The sequence below is a fragment of the Bidens hawaiensis genome, unplaced genomic scaffold, assembly GCF_021521415.1.
Source record: "Bidens hawaiensis isolate Kalapana, Puna unplaced genomic scaffold, B.hawaiensis_p1.1 tig00040584_1, whole genome shotgun sequence".
Lineage (NCBI taxonomy): Eukaryota > Viridiplantae > Streptophyta > Magnoliopsida > Asterales > Asteraceae > Bidens > Bidens hawaiensis.
Genome location: NW_027497162.1, coordinates 121,199 through 143,605, shown reverse-complemented (window position 1 = coordinate 143,605; position 22,407 = coordinate 121,199). Strand labels below are relative to the sequence as shown.

The following is a 22,407-nucleotide window of genomic DNA, read 5'->3' as shown; positions in this document are numbered from 1 at the left end:
TAATTTCTTGAGTTTAATCCACTAACGGATTACCTATCATTGGTGCTTTCATTCCCGAATCACCTCCACCATGCCGCCACGAAGAGAAACCTCCTTTGACGAATTATCCGACCAGCTAACCCAATTGATCACCGCCACCAATTCCGCCTCTACCACCACCACCACCCAGCTATCGGCCCTCATCGAAACCACCTCCACCCTCGCAACCAACTTGGCCAAACTATCCGAACAACTTACTCCCGATCACCTCCGCACCGACTCACCTAAGTCACCCAAACATACTGATGATACATCAACGTCTTCAAGCCACCACCGTACCAACCCCAAACCACCCAAAATTAACCTTCCTTTGTTTGATGGTTCCAACCCCTTAGGGTGGATTTTTCAAGCAGACAATTTTTTCAATTACTACAAAGTTCCAACCGAAGACCGTGTCGAATTAACGGTGTTCCACTTTGTCGGCGACGCTCTGTCATGGTACCAGAACCTGGCAAACAACTCCCTGCTAGGTTCGTGGGACTCTTTTAAACGCGACTTGGAGCTCCGCTTTGGACCATCGACGTACGAAAACCACCAGGCAACTCTTTTCAAGCTTCGGCAAACGGCGACCGTCATCGAATACCAAACGGAATTTGAAAAAGTTAGCAACCGAGTCACGGGCCTCTCCCGCGACGCTCTTCTTAATTGCTATATCTCTGGCCTTTGGCAAGATATACAAAACGAAATCGCAATTCATAAGCCAACGACACTACACGCAGCTTGTTCCCTTTCGAGGCTTATTGAAGACAAACTGGGCCTTACCCCAAAACCAAAATCCACCTTTTACCCCAACAAACCACCGAACTTTTGGCAACCCCCCTCCTATTCATCGCCAGGTTCATCTTCCACCTCTACAAACCCTACCAAACAACCCCCTATCCTACCAACCCCTCCCAAGATATCACCTTCACTACCAGTCACACGGTTGTCCCCGGAAGCTATCGCACAGCGCCGCAAAGAAGGGCTCTGCTTCCGATTTCCGGAACGCTATTCCCCGGGCCACAAATGCTCCCCACCCCAGTTCTTGTTAATCATGGATAATGAAGAAACGGACGCCGAAAGCGAACCAGCCAACACCGAGCCCCCGGCAGATCCAAACCCCAAATTAATGTCGTTATCAGACGCCGCCTTTTTTGGATTATCCTCGAATCAAACCTTGAGGGTTACGGGTTACATCGCCAACAGACCAGTCCATATTCTGGTCGACAGCGGCAGCACGCACAGCATCGTACAGCCCAGAATCGCAGCCCAGCTACAATTGCAATCGCAACCCATCGTACCCTTTGCCGTCATGGTAGGAAACGGTCAATACATTCAATGCACGGGGTATTGTCCAGATGTTACCTTCCAGATCAAACGCACCGAGTTTCAATTGCCATTCTTCATTCTTCCGGTCGAAGGCGCAGATGTGGTACTAGGAATCTCGTGGCTTCGTACGTTGGGACGTCTCTCCGCAGACTTCTCAATCCCAGAAATCTCATTTATCAAAGATGGGAAGCCATGCACAATTACGGGTGAGCCTTATACACAGCTAGTCACACCTAGTTCCCTTTCATCACTTATCAAAAATGACTCCATAGCCTCCCTTCATGCCATGACCTTACATCACATACCCGCCCACACCACCTCACCAGATCCATTAACCCACCCCGACCCACATATTCAAACCCTACTAGCCACCTTTGCATCCTTATTTCAACCCACCCACAGCCTCCCACCAAACCGGTCACACAACCACCGTATACCACTGCAACCCGACACCCCTCCGATCAACGTCAAGCCGTATAGATACCCGCACTTTCAAAAAAAGATAATGACCGACATGATCGAAGAAATGCTACAAGATGGCATCATCCAACCGAGTACAAGTCCATTTTCTTCCCCAGTGCTCCTTGTGAAAAAGAAGGACGGATCGTGGCGTTTCTGTGTCGATTATAGGGCACTAAATGCCGTCACGATACGAGACAGGTTTCCCATCCCGACAATCGATGAGCTCCTAGATGAACTACACGGTGCCATTGTCTTTTCGAAGATAGATTTGCGATCGGGCTATCATCAGATTCGAGTATCAACGAAAGATATCCACAAAACTGCGTTTCGAACCACCGATGGACACTACGAATTCCTTGTAATGCCATTCGGTCTCACCAACGCACCCTCGATGTTTCAGTCGGCTATGAACGATTTGTTCAGACCCGTTTTACGTCAATTTTGGTATTTTTTGACGATATCTTAGTCTACAGCAGCTCACTCGCCCAACATTACACCCATCTCAAACATGTTTTTGAGATTCTCACCAAACACAGTTTCAACATGAAGCCATCAAAGTGTGTTTTTGCTTCAGCCGCGGTCTCATTCTTGGGAGATAAAATTTCAAGCAAAGGTGTCGACCCGGAAGAAGATAAAATACAGGCCATACAAAACTGGCCAACTCCGGCATCCTTCACCACTCTAAGAGCCTTCCTTGGCATTACCGGGTACTACCGGCGATTTGTTCAACACCATGCCCGGATCGCTACTCCCTTTACGGACCTCCTCAAACAAAAAGAGTTCGCTTGGAATGAAAAAGCAGCCACTGCCTTCCAACAACTCAAAGACAGCATGAGAATACTCGTTACCCTAGCCCTTCCTAATTTCCACCAACCTTTCGATGTTACCACGGATGCTTCAGGTTTTGCTATAGGAGCGGTTCTCTCACAAAATCAACAACCAATCTCCTTCTTTAGCAAAAAGGTCTGTCCCACGATGCAAATGCAATCAACGTACACGAAAGAGCTATATGCAATCACAGAAGCGGTAAAAAAATGGCGTCAGTATTTGTTGGGTAGGCGTTTTCGAATTCATACCGATCATCATAGCTTGCGACACTTGTTGACCCAAACAATTCAGACGCCGGAGCAACAGAAGTGGGTCACTAAGTTGATGGGGTATGATTTCGAAGTTCATTAAAAACCGGGTAAAGAAAATATAGTCGCCGACGCCTTGAGCCGAATCAGTCACCCGACGGTACATGCTATGTCACACCCGAAGGCTACGTGGCTAGATACCATCAGAGATTTCTTCAAAAATCACACCAATGGGGAGCAGCTTGTGGAGAAAATCACTAACGATCCAACTTCATTTCCTCACCATGCAATACGTGACGGTTTAGTTTACATGCGTGGAAAGCTTTTTGTTCCACCAATTGGAGATATTCGACAGAAGCTGCTCGAGGAGTTCCACTCCTCCTTCTTGGGAGGCCATGCAGGTATCACAGCCACAATCAAGCGCTTAACATCGTCATTCTCATGGCTCGGCATAAAAAAAGACGTCACCAAATTCATCCGTGCTTGTTCGGTTTGTCAAGCGATCAAAACCCCTACTCATAAACCATTTGGACTACTTCAGCCGCTACCCACACCGGTGGCACCATGGTATGATATTTCAATGGATTTCATAACGGGCTTACCTAAATCGAAAGGTAAGACGGTTATATGTGTGACATCCGTGGCAAAACCGAGTACACCTTAGTACTTACAAACTCGAATAAGCGTTTAACCGTTTATTGCGTAACGAACAAACGAATAACCAAACGGGTCTGGTTATGGTCCGGATATCCCGGGGTGCCATCTATAAGTGATATACGATTTATGCAAGCTAAAATATTAGTAATATGGCCTTAGTTCGATAGCAAACAAGTTAAACGAAAACATGCTCGTTTAACTACCCGCTATAGACTTAAACGCGAAAGATAGTTACAAACCAAGCATTGTATCATCCGTTAAGCCGAAAAAGACTTACCAAACACTTATTTGAAATGTTTTAAGCGATCCGTGAAAATATTTTTGATTTTTACAAACATATAGTATGTTTTTATAATTTTACACAAAAATAGCCGAAAAACACTCGTTTTCGCTCCGTTTGACGCACCCGATAAGTTTTTCGCGCCAAAAACCGAACCCGAAATAAATTTGGACTCGGCATTTTACGTTTGGACACGTAAATCGAGAAAAGTGGGCCAAATGAGCCCAAAAGGGGACCCAACAAGCCCAGCCCGCCAAAGAAGACTTTTACCCCCTTTTTATTCTTTCACATTTAAACTAGATCCTTGATATTTTCAGCCTCATTTTCTTGAAAACTCTGGACATAATTGCTGCTCCAGCCAAAAACCTTCAAACCCTAAGGTAAGGGGCTTAAATAAGTAGCTTTTTCACTTGTTTAAATTTGTTTAATACCATAAAAACATGTCTTGGTTACTAAAAATCATTCCTAACCGTGTAAAAATCCTAAAAATGGTCCATAAACATGTTTTGATCATACACATGGTAAGGAACCTGTTTTGATAGTTTTTTTGGCCATAAACACGGATTAAAGGGTTGAAACGACGTTTTTACGGTTCAAAAGTTCGTTTTTGTGCACTAGCCGAAACCCTAAGTTAAAGGGCTGTTCTATTGATGAAACTTGCTTGGTTTGTGATATAGGACTTGTACTAGCTTGCTTAGAAGCACAAGAACCTGAAAACTTGATTAAAAGGTCGGAAACGAGCCAAACTCGCTAAGGTAATGCCGAAACACTCGCTTACGGGCTATTTAGGTTAAGGTTGTGATGTGCATATTGTTAGGCATTGAAATTTTTCAGGAACATCAGGGACCATGTTAATAAGTCCCTGTTTAAATTTGGTAATTTTTCGACCATCCGAGAATATTTGGCAAATTTATTACCAAATTGGGACAATTATTTGGGAAAAATAGCTAAAATACTTTAAAAATTATGAAAATTTTTTGGGAACTCAGATTTGATGTATTTTGATCACATATGAATTTTGGAATCATTTGGAGAAGTCTAAAGGTGTTTTGTGTATATGCGTTCTTGCGAATTTTTATAGCCGAATTTGGGCCGAAAAGAATATTAAACAAGCTTTTTACATTCTAGAATTGATACAGATTATTTTGGAACATGATTTGAGTATTCAAGAATTTTTGTGGAATTTTTGGAAATTGTTTGGGGTAAACGGACGATTTTCAGATGAAATATAGCTGATAAAACGAATTTTTATAAATTAATAAATCAGTAAATAAATTCCAGAAATATTTTTATAAAAATCTACATATTTTAATTGATAAGTGGTTAAATTTTCATAATTTAATGATTAACGGTTAATTAATTATGCTAATCTAAATATTAAACAAATTCAGTTTTTATAACAACCGGCAAATTCGCGGCTAGTGAACCTGCGGGAAAATCAAAACACCAAGAGTGATCAAAAATCATATGTTTGGACTAATTAAGTGAAAACGAACTTTTCTATGAGAAACCTGGACAATCCGGATAGATTGTGCGCGTTTCTTCTTAAATCAAACTGAATAAACGGAAACGGGCCCCGAGGCTAATCCGGTACCCCAGTATGTGATCTTTCTTTATAACTTAATCATTTTATTAACCAATACATTTACCCAAGCTTATTTTCCCATAACTGTTTTCTGAACGCGTAAACGAACAACTTGGCCCAGCTGGGAAAACGGGAATCTGAGCCAAGTTCAGTTTTAAGTATTAGACATTGAACAACATCACAACCTAAGCCTATTACCACTTTCTAGGCTTTCCAGCTATACCCAGATTAGTTATACAGCCCAGTTTAGTACTGAGATTATAATAATATTAAAATATTAATATTATTATAATATGGACTATAGGGACTAAGTGATAGCAAGGAAAACGAACCCCGAGCTGACCTCGCAATGAGTGCCTACAAAACTGTGAGTTTCATGACCCCGCTCTTTAAACTATTTTACGAACTTTTGGGGTGGAAAGCATGTTTATACACGTTATCTATCTGAAAACGGTTCAAAATATAAAATATCTGAACATTTATATATGAAACGTCCCTACAAACATAATGATTGACTACGTGCTGATGAAAGATGATTATTATCGTTGATTGATATATTGAGTGGAGTTAATACGAATTGCAAAACATAATGAAATTACACGTGACAGCATGTTTATACAAACACATTATGTAATGTTAAACATAACCAATTTGGGAAACAACGTGGTCTGTAATGCCCATGGGGATAACGTGGTCTGTGATGATTATGGGGCTATTGTGGGCGGAAGGGGGGCCACAATAGTAATAAACTAAAGTTGAGTATGGCCTATGAGCCACGTTCTGCTGCAACTTATAAACTAAAGTTGAGTATGGCCTATGAGCCAAGTTCTGCTGCAACTTACTAAACTAAAGTTAAGTATGGCCTATGAGCCAAGTTCTGCTGCAACTTATAAACTAAAGTTGAGTATGGCCTATGAGCCAAGTTCTGCTGCAACTTATAAACTAAAGTTGAGTATGGCCTATGAGCCAAGTTCTGCTGCAACTTACTAAACTAAAGTTGAGTATGGCCTATGAGCCAAGTTCTGCTGCAACTTATAAACTAAAGTTGAGTATGGCCTATGAGCCAAGTTCTGCTGCAACTTATTAAACGAACTAACTTGATTATGACATGAATGTTAAGAAAATAATGTGATTATGCGTATTGTGGGCGGATGGGGAGCCACAGTATTTGGTGATACGTGATAAATACTATATGTGTATATGTGTCTATATACATGCTATGTGATTAGCCGTAGGAAATACTATGTGTAGAATATACTAATTATTTGCGTGTACACTATATAATGTTTGAGTTTACGTGGAATCATTGTGGGTGGAAGGGGGACCACAGTGGTTGATGTTAACACGGAACCGTTGTGGGCGGAAGGGGGGCCACAGTGGTTGAGTTTATGTGGAACCGTTGTGGGAGGAAGGGGGTCCACAGTGGTTGGTTAAACACGGAAATTGGAAACAGGTAGTACGAACAAACAATCACGATTTTACCGAAATTTCGAATTTATATTATAAACTTACATGTGTGCATATGCACACACAAGGATATGGCTGTACATATTTATACAAACGTAAATACATGTTTTTACATACGCGCGTACATACAAACTATGATTGTGTGGTACGCAGAACTGATTTCGTTAAACTTATGAAACTCATCAACTATTCGTAGTTGACCTATTTTAACATACTTTTCAGGTAATCAGATATGAGAAGTAATTTCCTGTGCGTTACGTGTCTGACTGATGATTGATGTCGTGGGCATTTGAGTTAGAAGTAAAGTAATTGAAGAACCGGTTTGATTGTATAACCTAGTTTGTAAAAGAGATTAGAACGATGTAATATATTGTAAATTAGTTAATAATGTTACTTTATGAACAATGTATTTGATACCAGTTGTATCTGTTGCATTTCCGTTTTACGTTTCCGCAAATCGCTTAACGGGGTGTGACAATATGGGTTATAGTTGATCGTCTTTCAAAATTTGCACATTTTATTGCGTTGGCCCCACATTATACGGCTATTTCGTTAGCATCGGTGTTCATGAAGGAAGTATACAGGTTGCATGGGCTGCCCAAAAGCATACTTTCGGATCACGATCCGATATTTGTTAGCCGTTTTTGGGCAGAAGTCTTCAAAATCATGGGTACCAAGTTAGTCCACTCAAGTGCTTATCACCCGGAAACAGATGGGCAAACCGAAGTTTTGAATCGGTGTCTCGAATCGTACTTGCGAGCATACGTTATGGACGAACCATCGGAGTGGTATAAGTATCTTTATTTGGCAGAATTTTCTTATAATACACATTACCATTCGGCAATCCATATGACACCTTTTAAGGCATTATATGGACATGAAGCAACGTCCATTCATGATTATACTCCAGGAGCAACAACCAATGCGTCAATAGAGACATCCTTAATAACCCATCAGCGGGTTATTGAATCACTGAAAAAGTCGTTGGAAATGGCTAAAGAAAGGATGTCCAAGCAGGCTAACAAACATCGCATGGAGAAGGAGTTCGCGGTCAACGATATGGTCTATCTAAAGTTACAAAAATATAGGCAATCATCGGTTCATCACAACAAACATCATAAGCTGACACGTCGTTTCTACGGCCCTTACAAAATCGTCCAAAAGATAGGGAAGGTCGCCTACAAGTTGCAACTGCCAGAAGGTTCCAGAGTTCACCCAGTATTCCATGTTTCACTTCTAAAGCCTAGTGTGGGATCAAACAGTGAACCAGCAGGTAACATACAAGACTTCGGCCCAGAAGAAAGCCCACAATTCACCCCAGAAAGCCTATTGGATCAGCGCATAGGCGAATTGGGTCAGCAGGAAGTGCTTGTTAAATGGAAAGACCAACCAATAGAAGAAGCTACGTGGGAAGAATTGCAATTGATAAAGAACCGTTTTCCCAGCTTCAACATTGAGGGCAATGTCGACTTTCATGGGGAGGCAGATGATACGATCCAATCAAAGGTGCCAAGCCCAACTGATCAGCCCATGGACGACCCAGATGTACGACCCAAGAGACAAACTACCATTCCTAAAAGATTGTTGGATTAAGTCTCCACCACTTCATCACTTTAGCAGTAAAGTTAGGATGCATTAAAGCATGTTCCCACGTTTCCCATTTCTGCATGCATGTAGGAGAAGTACTTCCATTATTTCCTTTTTTTTTTCTGCATTGTTTCATGTATTTAAGGTTTGTTTTTGCAATGGAAAAAGGACACAGAAAATTGCCCCAAGGCTAGTCTATCTTCTTAATTTCTTGAGTTTAATCCACTAACGGATTACCTATCAAATACCCTTCCGTAAGAAGACTAAACTTCAAACCGCATCATATTGGTACCCTAATTTTGAACACACCATAATCACATGAATCATGACAAACTATTAGTTGGTGGAAAACAACACACAAACAGTCAAACAATTAGGTGTAAACAATTACCTTCAAGCAAAATCAACTGACAGATAATCATGCAAATTATGTTGTAGACTTGTAGGCCTAAACGATTAAGCAAAAATTACCAAATTAGGCATCAACTAAGTTTATATTAAAAATTAATTTTAAGTAAAAATTAACAGAACTGATGAACAAATATGTTGGAAAAATTTTTGGACACAAATATCTATTTTGTTACTAATAAATCAATTATTAATTTGTCCAAAGAGTAAAGATTAATAAGATATCGATACTCTAAATTGTGTCGTTGAGAATTTGAACATTGGTAAATGGAGAATTGAGTTTATCCTACATTGGTAAAATGATAAACTTGTGAACGGCTTATAAGTGGGACAGCTCACAAGATTAAATTTTTGTACGATTGTATGCCAAGTCACATTTAGTAGCAATAGCAAAGGTGCTAAGCACCCGAAGGGCAGGAGATCGGGACCAGGGCGGGGGCAATGTGTGTAATGTGGCGTTTTGATTGTGTATTTTGTACTTCGCACACTCGAAATCGTCGTGAAGGCTGTGAGATGAATCTGTTGCATGCGAGACATATGTTGTCTTGAGTCTCCATTATCAGTGACATGTGTCGTCACCAAGTCATCACAAGATGAGTGTATGCTATACACATGTCGTCGTCACCAGATGAGTGAATGCTAGACGCACGTCTCACGTGTCATCACTAGACATGCATGCATGAGAGACACAATCCACATGCCTTCACCATCTCTCTTGAAGCTATATATATGACAGATGTTACACACAACCAGATTCACAACCGAAAACGTTTCCAATCATCTTGATCCCGAGCTTTCCTTTCAAATACTATTCGAGTGCTAGGTTAATCCCGACAATACTTCTTCTTCGACTGTTATATCCTGGGATACAAGTTCACTGAGATGGTCTGAAATCTATTTTTAAGGGACCTGCGTTGACACGAATCCTCAGTCACAACCGTCAACTTTAGTTTGTTCGTTTTTGTAGCATAGAATCAAGAAAGCACGATTCAAGCACTCGTGAAGGTCGTTCAACAATGCACAATTCAAGCACTTGTCAAACGCCACGGTATGAATAAGATGTATATAAAAGTACACATCTTTTAAGCATCAAATAATATCCAAAACTATATCTTTTATTATATTTTTAGTTCAAATTGCTATTTATTATGTTATTTTCTATTTTTAGATTTATTCCAGCCTCAAACGAAGAAAGAAGTTGATACACAAAGAAAATCGAAGAAAAATAAAGAAATTCTGTATCAGTCAATCTAGCATGCCCCTGTGCCTCACTAGTCACACCCTCGTAGTCACCTTTCCAAGATAAGACAAAATATGGAGAACTAAACACGGGGTCGTGCCTCATTGAGCATGTCCCCGTTGTCACCTTTCTGAAAAAAACAAAAACTCGATGAAGAAATCACGGGGTCGTGCCTCACCTAGCATGCTCCGGTGGTCACATTGCCCAAATTAGACAAAATTACAAGAAACTGGAAGCCAAAACACGTGGTGGTGCCCCATGACCCATGCTCATGTGCTTAGTCATCATATGTACGATCTAACAAGCATTAATTGCACATGCAAAATGATCTATGGGGCCGTGCTCGGCTATCCAGACAACTTATAAATAGGTTGCTTGTCTCATTGCTTGGGGCTGCTTAGAAAGGTTTTGGACAGGTTTATTACTTATAAACACTCACTTTACATTCAAGTTGAAGATCAATTAAGAAGTTTGAAGGCCTGGAAGCATCCATCATAATCTTAGAAAGAAGAATTCATTAATAATTTGGTTAGATTGTTCTAATTTAATCATGTATTTGAAATCTTCATCTTCTTTGATGTTTATCATCATGCTCATTATGAGCTAAACTTTCATTTACCATCTAAATCTGTGATAAAGCTTAATTCAGTTTGATGATTATATTAAATATGTGATTTAGTTTTGGTGAAGTATTGATTACTTTCCAATTATCTTTTGATGAAACATGCTTTGTCACGTTAATCCATTAATTCAAGATTGATGATTAATATCTTTAAAACAAACTTTTATAATCATTCATGATTCACTCATATTCTTGGAGACTAGAAATGGTAAAAAGAAAATCTTGATATTTTATCCAAAGCATGCTTCCTTGTATTGGACTTTGAAAAGATGAGATACATGCTATGATCAATTTCTCTAGTTCTGATAATTATAAAATAAGATTGTTAAGTACGACTGATTAGATTTTCATGCTAGTTAAAGAAATCATATGTTAAAGGAATGCGTTATTATAATCTACTTAAATCAACCAAGGGGGTTTGTATGAATAAACTATAACTCCCTAGAAGTTGTTAGGATCAGTGTTTGAGAAATCGAAGTTAATCCTAATCTTTATACTTCACTAAAACTACTTGCTTAATTAAGCTGACATTCTCGTGGTAGATATGAAGTTACGCATTCTACTTTCTTTTATATCATAGGGTAAATTCGCTTAGGAATGACGGATTATTCTATCTTATATTCTTAAAGCAAGTTAATCACATATTTATAATATTAATTATCAAAGAAGAGTTAAGTGAATTCTTGATTCAGATGTTAACCTTCATATATTGATTTTCTTGTCTAAAATCCGTCTACTTGCCTATTTTTAATTTAAACAATGATTTGTTTTAATGATTATTACTTCCGGTTAATTTAATAACAAAGATTTATTATTAGAAATATTCCGTGTCTGTGGATCGATACTTGGTTCTTACAAATACTATCTTACATATACGATCGGAACACTTACCTATTTGTGTGTGGTTTTGTCTTAGTATAAATCATTTTTATAAATTTTAAACACGATTTTGTGTGAAAAACGATCAACTTTTATGCACACACACACGACATCAGTTGCATGCGAGACATGTGTTGTCTTGAGTCTCCATCGTTAGTGACATGTGTCATCACCAGTCATTACAAGATGAGCGTATACTATACAGATGTCGTCGTCACCAGATGAGTGCATGCTAGACACACGTTTCACGTGCCATCACCAGACATGCATGCATGAGAGACACAAGCCACTTGCCTTCACCATCTCTCTTGAAGTTATATATATGACAGATGTTGAGAGGTGACCAGAAATACTCACAACCATATTCACAACCGAGTTTTCGTTTCAAATACTATTCGGGTGCTAGGTTAATCCCGACAATACTTCTGCTTCGGCGTTGTACCCTGGGAGACAGGTTCACTGAGATGGTCCGAAATCTATTTTAAGGGACCCGTGTTGAACATGAATCCTCAGTCACAACCGTCAACTTTAGTTTGTTTGTTCTTGTAGCATAGAATCGTACAAGAAAGCACGATTCAAGCACTCGTGAAGGTCGTTCAACAATGCGCAATTCAAGCACTTGTCAAACGCCACGGTATGAATCAAGATATACACATATATTGTATTTCTCGTTAATTTTCGTTTGGATAGGTATACGCTATATGTACCACAATTTCCCAAAGATACAAATGTACCACAATTTCCACGCTATTATTAGTTTTGTTAATATATTTTAAAATAAATCGTGACCTATTTCCATCAAAATTACTAAGCGAAGAATCAATGATTTAAAGATTACCTAATATCTTCAATGATTACGGAAGCGATTGAAACAAGTCAACAACTAACATAAGCGATTTTAAAATTATGGAATCAAATCATCAACATTATTAATAAGAAGGTGACAGGGCATTTGCATTCATCGGTGTAGCTATATGATTGTTCAAGATTTTTACTCAAGACAATAATGATATAAAGATGAAGACTGAATGGATCCAAAGCAAAGAATTTGGTGTAGGTTTTGGAGTTGCAAGCGAATTACCAAAAATTTGGGGGTGTTCAGGGTTGCTAATTATGGTTTTAAACCCAACTGTTAGCAACTGTTTTACCAATGTAAACAAAACATTGACAACCGAAATGTTGCAAATGGTTTGACTTTATCATGGTTTCATAATTTAGCGTTTGTATAGGAATAGGACCTTGAGTTAAGGAATCTAGATCCACATCTAAAAGACTACATTTACAATCTAGATCCACATAACCTTTAGCCGGATTTCTAAATTATTGTGCAAAAATGTTCCTTAAACGACGGATGCAAATGGTAATAAGATTTATAAAATCCCATGATAGCACAAATTACTATTTCTTTATTACTCTAAATTTGAATTTATGAATTTATTTGGCTTATAAGATTAATATCCGCCATAACATTATTCAAGAATCAGGAGTAACGTAACCATAGGTTCTGATAACCTCATTGATACATGGGTCTTGTCCCTTGATGGACTACCTTTTGCCATACCAAAATCATACATCAAGCAACTATTATGACTAGTTGAAACACAATAAAAAGGTCTCGATATGAGAAAACATCAATACAATCCTGGAAATCATTAAATGAGCCCAACATAATGTAGAAGTCTTAGAATTTACTACATATTACACAGACAAGGCCTTTTGCTGTCTCCAAAACAATTATCATTCTTGTTGACCATGATAATGGTGGTGCACCTGTTTATGAACACCTCAATAAAGCACTTTAGTTCAATTAATTAATTTTATAAACTCTCCACATGAAGAGACAAAAGCTTACTATTTCTTTAGCACAATCCGTCACTCTTTCAATTCAACCATTTAACACCCTAATTAGCGGTCGTTATATGTCCCTCAAAAAGCCCTCAAAGCGTCCGGGACACCCCTCCCAGGACGCCTTTGGGTGAAGGTTGGTGATGGGCAATTTATGGGAAGTGCTGGGTGGTGGTGGGGTTTTCAAAATAAAACCATTAACCAACGGCTAGTTTTAATTAAAAAAAATAACTTATTTATTAAAATATGCACTATATAAACAAAACTATCAAAATTATATAAACATAACGCTTTCTCTCATTCTCCACCAATATTATGTAACAAATTTTAACCAAAAAATTCTATTCAATATGAATCCATTCACCATTTGATGTTCGGTTTTGGACAATCAACCAACGCATGAACACCGCCCAACCGACTCAACCGAACACTACCCAATCGACTCAATCGAACATTCCAAGCGAGTCAGCTAACCCCCAATTCCCGCTTGGTGTTAATTTCGATCCTAACGTGTTGTCGTACATGCAATATTTAGGGATGCGCAACTTACAAGCTGAATTTTTAACTCACCGACTCAACCAGACTTCCCGGTGACACGAGACGAGGCGGTGCCGGTGACGCAACCCGATCTGATGTTTCAAGATGAGTCGGAGACACAACCTGGTGCAAACCTAAAGGCCGGCCGAGCAAAGCCTGAAGAGGGTGGTCACACAAAAGGAAAGACGCAAGTGAGCCTCGGAGTAATAAAACAACTTTGTCGTGGACACCAAAGAGTATTTGGCCCTTGCACGGTCGTGGACCGCGGTCTCGGAAAAGGCCGAATGTCGTAAGTGTTTAGTATTTTTTTCATTTATGTACTAACTTTTCCTTGAACACAATATTAACGGTTGTTAATATGTTTTCTAATTTTTTTATAGCCAACTATTAAAGATTAGACATATTTTTGAATAAAGTTCGGGAACTTTTTTTCAAACTAATGGCCAAAGAGGATGAATATCGGAAACCTAATTTTATATAAGGAAAATGGTTCAATATAAACTCCAAATGTCAAGCTTTTTGAATCAGTTTACAACCGGGATTTTTACTCGTGGGGTAGTGGTGCTTGTGACGCAGACATCATTGTGGCGGCGTTGAATGAGTACCAAAGTACTCTGGGGACCTTTATTTACATGAGTTGTTGGTGTCATAAAGGTAATCACCCTAAGTGGGGCATCATACGCCCTGTCGGATCCTGAAGTAGGTGTCGGGCAAAAAGGTCCAAAACCTCGTCCTCGGTTGATCCAGAAACACCGCAGTCCGATGCTCGAAATTTCGACTTAAATGATGATGAAGTCGGCAATACCAAGGATGAGTATGCAGAGTTTCCTCTAGTGAGCGGTAGAAGAAGTCGTGGAAAGGGGCGAAGTCGTCGGCGGCGGGTACGAGTGTGGAAATGAGAGAATAATTCAACGAAACGAACTGCTGATTCGCCGATATACACGACATTGGGAATCACCATTTTTAACACAAAATTCTGAATCCAACGGGATGTTCGCCGAGATATTGAACGAGAGGTAAATGGACAAAGAACTCGCTTTTTTGCAGGAACTGATCGACCATGTTACAGGACATGCCTAGAGGCTAGTCGAAATAAAAAGGGATAAAATTATTAAAAAGTATAAACTTGATCACTAATGCTTATTTTAAGTACTAGTTATGTGTGTTTTGTTTTAATTTTAACGTTATTTTTTTAAATTTATTTTAGTTAATGAAATTTTATTTGTTTTATTTTTATTATAAAAATAAAATAATAATGAGGTAATAATTAAAGGGCTCCATTCACTACACTTTTTTTTTTGTAAAAGCCACCACATGACACGAAACGCCCACATAAACGCTTCATCCACTTAAAAAGATGTCTTTTGCTAAATTCTACCACGGGGTTAAGTCCAAGTTTACAAAGAGCCAAAGAGGGAGAGGGGAGCTAACGACTTTCGCAAGCATAGCCTTATTCAAATGCAACTTTGTGTCGCATGAAAATTTTAAAAAGCTTGAAGATCACTCAATGTATACTTATGTTTCGGTTTGTTATTTTACGACAACTTTGGGCATAAACGACCAAATAACCGTTTCTAAGGTTTAAAATTTTATAAACCGACTAAGAAAAAAAACTTAAAAAATAAAAATAAATAGGAAACTTGACATGGGACCAACCTTCCGGTCCAGTGATATAAGAGTGATGATTAAAACTTGAGACCTTAAAGAGGTTTTTCTACGGTAATAAGGTTTTTCTTGAAATACCAAAATCAGTGTAAACGGTTGAGATTTCGTTTAAAACGCTGCTAAAAAAAGGTAAAGGGGAAACCAAATAAATATGTTATGATTTGAAGCAACAAACTAATAGCCCTACCTGATAGAAAGCACTTTATTTATGTGTAGTGTAGAGACGTATCCCACAATAAAAAAAATGATTGGTGGTTCGTGACACCAACACTTGATCATTTCCTCATGCCCCCACATAACTTCCTTTCCTCAACCACCCAACGACGTCGTTCCATCAAAACCCACTATAAATACACCACGAACCCATATTAATTAATAATAATAATAAGTGTGATCATTCATTTCGTCAATCGGAGCAGAGCAGAGCAGATTCGATTCATTAATCAATGGCTACCATTAATTAATAATAATAATAAGTGTGTATGTTGTTATTTGATTTTTTTATTATTGTTATTATTATTTTGTCGATTTGATGTAGTTGTTTAAGTTAAGTAGGTTACCGATTAGCTGAATTGAATGTGCGATTGATGATTGTTTGTATTTATTTATCAGTAGATCTACTTTATATATGTTTGATTGAAGAATAATTAAGTTATATCAGAAATTTTGTATCAAAACCTTTTCTGCTTCTGATATTTGATAGAGCTTATATTATAATAATAATGAATATTTTGATAAACATTCAACTGATTAGTGAAACTGATAAATTGAGTTAGGATATCTTTTGCTGTCAGAGTGTGTAAGTAGGCAGAAATTTAGCTAAATTAAGATCAGGTAGAATGTCTATTCAGCAGGTTTTTCAATTACTTACCTAATACCTATGATGATTAAGCTGACTGACTGACTCCAATATTGTTTATGGTATAATAACATCCGCCACTTTAACTATTCTCAACCTAATTAGAAAGAATATATATAATTCCTATGATGATTAAGGTGACCGACTCTCTAATATTGTCTATGGTGTTTTTGGTATAATAGCACCTGTCACTTTTCTTTTAGCAGCTTCTGTGATTCAACCTTGCTAATAGTAGTAGTAGTAGTAGTTAGTCTGTTTTGGAGACTGATTTATTATCATCAGGTGCTTATCATAAACACGGTTCTGATTTTCTGAGAGATGGCTGAATGGAACGAGGCTGCAATCTCATTAGATGTTAAAAATATGTAGTAGTTTTATATATAATAAGGAATTAAGGATACAAAGTAAAAGAATATTGGTTTTAAGGGCTAAATGAAACTTGTAATGAATAGTGTTACACTAAATTAAGTGTACCTTGGCCTTTCTTTAACTGCAGATAGGGCATTTATTTTTCTTATATATCTATAGAGCGTAGCTCCTGTTACCTGGCACACGGTCAACGATTAGATGAACGATGTTTTAGCTCATAACACATACATTCTCTTAAGATGTTTGACATACCACGAAAGATTATTTTTTTAGGGTATATGAGTACTTTTACCCGATTGAACTCATATGTTCATTAAGAATATCATACAGTCACTATTTTAATCAAATAATCAATCAATAATTAGTAACATCCATATTTTGATCTGTATGCTTCACTGCTCTGTATGATCATCGTGGTTGCTTATTGTGTTGATCTATGGATCATCTGGGCAGATCCAGGGACGGAACCACCAAACCACATTGAAACGCAAAGGTTCAGTTGAACCCGCTGAGTTTTTTTGAATGATTTACCATAATGTTGCAGATACTATTCTATGTATGGACATGTACAGAAGCTAGCTGAAGAGATATTCAAAGGTGCTTCCTCTGTTGAAGGAGTTGAAGCCAAGCTATGGCAGGTTAATTATCTTATATGTTTTTATAAATCTGTTTATCCTTACTCAAATTCCACTTGTCCCTTTCGATTTCTAGGTACCTGAAACCTCAATGATGAGGTGCTTGGAAAAATGAGTGCACCTCCTAAAAATGACACCCCGATAATCACACCAAACGAGCTTGCTGAAGCTGATGGGTTCATTTTTGGATTCCCAACACGATTCGGTATGATGGCCGCTCAGTTCAAAGCATTTTTTGATGCCACTGGTGGTCTTTGGAGAACGCAACAGCTTGCTGGCAAACCTGCTGGTATCTTTTACAGCACTGGGTCTCAAGGTGGCGGCCAAGAAACCACCCCGTAAGTACCTGATAGCTCGGCTCATTTATTATTTATTAATTTATTTAATTTTTTTATATATGTATGTAGATAATTATAATCTTGTATATACAAGAAATTATATATTATATAGCTATTATTTTTTTCGATTTATGTACAGTAACATGCAATTATATAAAATAATAAATGTTATATATACATATAGTAACTCTTGTGGGCTTGCAGAACATAGTCAAGCTCGTTATATGACGCTCAAACTGGAGCTCGTTTAAACAATGCCTGATTCTAGCTTTTAGCAAGCCGGTTTCGACGCTTGAGCTTGCTTGTTTTGACTTATGGGACCTCGAACTCAGCTCATTTTGACTTATGAGAGCTTGAGCTCAGCTCGTTTCAAGCTCTATTTTCAAAGATGAGCTCGGCTCGTGAATCTCCTTTTTCAAGCTTGAGCCTGCTCGTTTATTATTTGTCAATTAAGTTATACACATTTTGAATTACTTTTGTATATTTTTCCGTTAAGTTTTACATACATATATATTTAATATAATATGTTATATGTGGGCATATTATAAACTTGTAACACTTATACATCTCAACTACAGATTAACTGCAATTACTCAACTTGTTCATCACGGGATGATATTCGTGCCAATCGGATACACTTTTGGAGCCGGCATGTTTGAAATTGAGAAAGTCAAAGGCGGAAGCCCTTATGGTGCAGGAACTTATGCTGGAGATGGGTCTAGACAACCATCCGAGCTTGAGTTGGAACAAGCCTTCCATCAGGGTAAGTACATTGCTACCATCACTAAGAAACTCAAGGGACGTGTGTAAAATTTCATTTTAAAACATTGGTATTTCAAATACATAGTTTGTTTACATATGGTTGCTAATGTTGTATACTCGCTTGCTGTCTCATATGTTACATGTATGTGTCTCTTTTTTTTCTGTCCCGTTCAATACTATTTTTGTTCATGATTCGATTGTATGTAAAAGTATCGGTGTTATACTGTTACTCTCGAATTTAGTTTGATTTTTTAATTAAAAGTTGTAATCAAGGAGTAAAGACCGAACCTTTCTGCAAAAGTGTTACGGAAATGATCTACCTTTCGAATTTTGATGAGTGGATGGGAGTGTTAATCAAGTACTAGAAAATGGAAACGGAAATCAGGAAATGGATAGTGAGTGTGTTATCACATTCTTATATTTTCAGATTTTCATGTAATTAAGTCTTGATACTTGTGATTATTCTAACGACTTATAAGGAATACATGATTATTTGAGTGAACCATTTATTTATATTTTATGGCAAATAACATATAGACCATCCGGTTTCAGGTTTTTCTTATAAACTTGGTTTTATTATTATTATTATTATTATTATTATTATTATTTAACATGCCGATGATCCTTATGGAAAGTTAGCGTTCATTAGTATGGATAAACATAAAAGATAACTAAATCGAACACAACAAGTTTTAACATATACTTGCCATAACTTGGCCACGACCCCTTCAACAGATGAAGCACTTTCGGCTAGCATATCTACGTGCCCATACAACATTATGGTAAAGCTTTGCTTAAATCATTTAAAAAACTCAACGGGTTCAACCAACCTTCGCAGTTCTATGGTGGTTCCGCCCCTGGACCTGTGCAATGTCGGCTATGTGAGGCATTACTTGCGAATTCACGATTAGACGTGCATCAGGATTTCTCTCTTTAACTTCATTACTTATTAAAAAAGTTCTAAACTATTACAACTATAGGCCTAAACTATTTATAATGGTGCATTTTATGTTCGATGCATGAAAGTACTGTGTGATATGATGTTATGCCTAACCTGATACAATGGTGCGTTAGAATTGCTTCTTTTCTCACAGTGCCTCTAAGGCTATGTGTAGTGAAGAGTTACAAAATGGTAAGGATTTTCGACATGTGGCGCCGCGTCAGCAGAGAAACTATTTTCATTTTAAAGGTGTAGTGGTGTTCCATATCAAAAATCCCCACACCACTTATTGCCTAGGGGGCGGTGTTGTCGCCCAAAGTCCAGCCCATTTGTTGCCCACTATCCATGGCCTAACCCAATTCTTGAATCCTCCATACGTTTCACGCACTAATTCCTGCTATTTATTCCCCGTCTCAATATAAAATAGGTTCTACTTGGTTTGAACACTCATGTATATAAAACTTTTGTTTAATATATAGCAAACTTAGATATATTTCTATTATTCTGTCTCCCCCACCTACTACTTGATGCCATTTTCATCAAAAGATTTTCTTGTGGGTTACGTTTTGAAATATACCTTTTCAGCATTCCGAAATGGACCTAACTTTACTTGGGTGGTAAGAGAGAGAGAATGTTTCATCTTATTTCAGAAGTTAATGAGTTTTAATCTCACGTTTGTTATGTATATTTTTATTACTCAATGACAATTTTGAAGTTCAAGGGTTGATTGGTAGCCTTTTTAATAATTTCATTAAAATGGGATATCTGAATCAGTCAAGTCAGAGGTAGCGTGTGTTTTGTTTATTTAAAAAACATGTCCTGATTATTAATAGAGCCCTTAATTAGTAAATTTTAAAAAAAATTTAGAATAATTCAAAAACTATCTTTTAATCGATCAAGCCTCTTAATAATTCAGCACAAGAATATTAAATAGTCCCTAACTTAGCAAACAATTTGAGATGTTCTTATTGGTAGCTAACAAAACAATATATTGTCGATTCAGTTATTGACTTACTAATCCTCACCTAACCCCCCCTCCCCAACAAACAATCCCCGCCTTTTAATATTCCAATCTACACTAAGACTTTGCCGGCCATCGATCCTACTGTCTTCCTCCAATCATGTGGATTGGGGTTTTTATATCTGCACGCCAAGTGTTCGATGAAATGCCTTTTTAAGTTTTAGTATCGTTTTGCCATATTTTAGGACAACTCATTCTTCTACTTTGAACGGCTCATGGCCGTGCCCGTTCCGTGTGTTTCATTGTTGTTCGAATGGTGGAGCGGGAAATAAGGGGATTTCTCACTTGATCTCTCATCTCAAGAATGTGCACCTTACTAAAGAAGAACGTAAAAGTGTGTTGCGGGAGGCGATCTCTACAGACCATGGCTTGTTTTTGAAAGTGGATGAAACATTGAAGGTGTTGGATCAATGGTTGTGTGGGGATTGCATGAACCTTTAGAGCTTGAAACGTGCTTGTCATCATCCTGATGGCATTGTGAAGTTTAATGATCGTGCAATTGACTCGGGTACACACATTATTGGGATTTCGAAACCTTTTATCAAGGGCCTCGAGACAACTGTTCATGAGTCCTTCGTGTTGGATGTCTCCCTCCTTGATTGCATACTTAAGGCACCTATCGTTACTGTCAAGAGTATCCCTTATAGTTGTCGGATGGCCTTTTTGCAAGCTTTGAAAACAACACTCTATAAAGTGGTTGCTCAACCAGATTCTGTTGATGCGTGGGTTAGGCTGTTACTTCTTCCTCGTTGCACTTTACAGGTGTTCAGACCCAAAAATAGGCACGAAAGCAGGTCCAGGAATAGGAAAGTCATGCAACATCATTCAATAATGAGTTTTTTAGTCACATGGGGGAAAGTTGACGGTATCACCATGTTAATTAAAAATCTGTTAAATGGTTCTGGTTCGAGGTCCTTAGGCCAAGGTGACATGGATATTCAAAAGGAGGGGGATCCTAGCAACAATAACGTTAAACAGCGTCTTCGAAAAGTTGCGGATGGTCACTTTACTGCTGCAGTAAAGGTGTTATGCTCATCCGGTGTTGCACCATACAATTCTGATACCACAAAGGCTTTAGAGGCTAAACACCCGTACAAGAAACCACCGGCTATGCCGAACATGACTTATGCTGAGCCTCCTCTTGTGGCGGAGGTTGATAGTGTCATTGGTTGCATTAATTCGTTTCCCAAAGGAACTTCGTGTGGGAGGGACGGTTTGAGGGCGCAACATATTTTGGATGCTCTTTGTGGAGAAAGGTCGGCTATTGCCACTGACCTCATATGTGCTATCACTGCAGTGGTTAATTTATGGTTAGGAGGGAGATGTCCGTCTACTTTGGCAGAGTTTGTCGTGTCTGCTCCTCTTACACCGCTTTTAAAACCCGACAACGGGATTCGACCTATTGCAGTGGGTACTATATGGAGGCGTTTGGTTTCTAAGGTTGCTATGAAAGGTGTTGGCAAAGAAATGACTAAATACCTTAATGATTTCCAGTTTGGAGTTGGTGTGTCGGGGGGGGGGGGGGTGCGAAGGCCATATTACATAGCACCAACAGGGTATTGAGTGAGCGCCACACTGATGGGTCTCTTGCAATGCATACAGTTGATTTTTCTAATGCATTTAATATGGTGGATAGATCAGCTTTACTTCATGAGGTAAGGATAAGATGCCCTTCTATTTCCTTGTGGGTGGAATTTTTATATGGGCAGCCATAAAGACTATATCTTGGGGATGATAGTATTTGGTCCACCACGGGGGTTCAACAAGGAGACCCATTAGGACCACTTCTTTTTTCCTTTCTTTTACTCCCCCTTGTACATCAGATT

At 38.4% G+C, this 22,407-nt stretch overlaps 2 protein-coding genes across 2 annotated transcripts; both read left to right on the top strand.

Moving 5' to 3' along the window:
- Nucleotides 1-70: 70 nt before the first annotated feature.
- On the top strand, nucleotides 71-2,988 carry LOC143592185 (uncharacterized). Its single transcript, XM_077072157.1, has 2 exons — nucleotides 71-2,180; nucleotides 2,276-2,988. The coding sequence occupies exons 1-2, from the start codon at nucleotides 71-73 to the stop codon at nucleotides 2,986-2,988; spliced, it is 2,823 nt and encodes a 940-aa protein (XP_076928272.1).
- A 14,598-nt stretch (nucleotides 2,989-17,586) lies between these two features.
- Nucleotides 17,587-18,685, top strand: LOC143592188 (putative NAD(P)H dehydrogenase (quinone) FQR1-like 1). The gene is made up of 2 exons (XM_077072160.1): nucleotides 17,587-17,858; nucleotides 18,437-18,685. Exons 1-2 carry the CDS (start codon nucleotides 17,632-17,634, stop codon nucleotides 18,666-18,668), a joined length of 459 nt encoding a protein of 152 aa, XP_076928275.1. The 5' UTR covers nucleotides 17,587-17,631; the 3' UTR covers nucleotides 18,669-18,685.
- The last annotated feature ends 3,722 nt before the right edge of the window (nucleotides 18,686-22,407 follow it).

What these genes read in the sequence shown, in the direction of transcription:
- LOC143592185 (XM_077072157.1), top strand. Translation starts at nt 71, where the DNA reads ATGCCGCCACGAAGAGAAACCTCCTTTGACGAATTATCCGACCAGCTA. An exon ending in ATTCCTTGTAATGCCATTCG is followed by an intron (nt 2,181 to 2,275) that starts GTCTCACCAACG and finishes ACGATATCTTAG; the next exon opens with TCTACAGCAGCTCACTCGCC.
- LOC143592188 (XM_077072160.1), top strand. Translation starts at nt 17,632, where the DNA reads ATGAGTGCACCTCCTAAAAATGACACCCCGATAATCACACCAAACGAG. An exon ending in GGCGGCCAAGAAACCACCCC is followed by an intron (nt 17,859 to 18,436) that starts GTAAGTACCTGA and finishes TCTCAACTACAG; the next exon opens with ATTAACTGCAATTACTCAAC.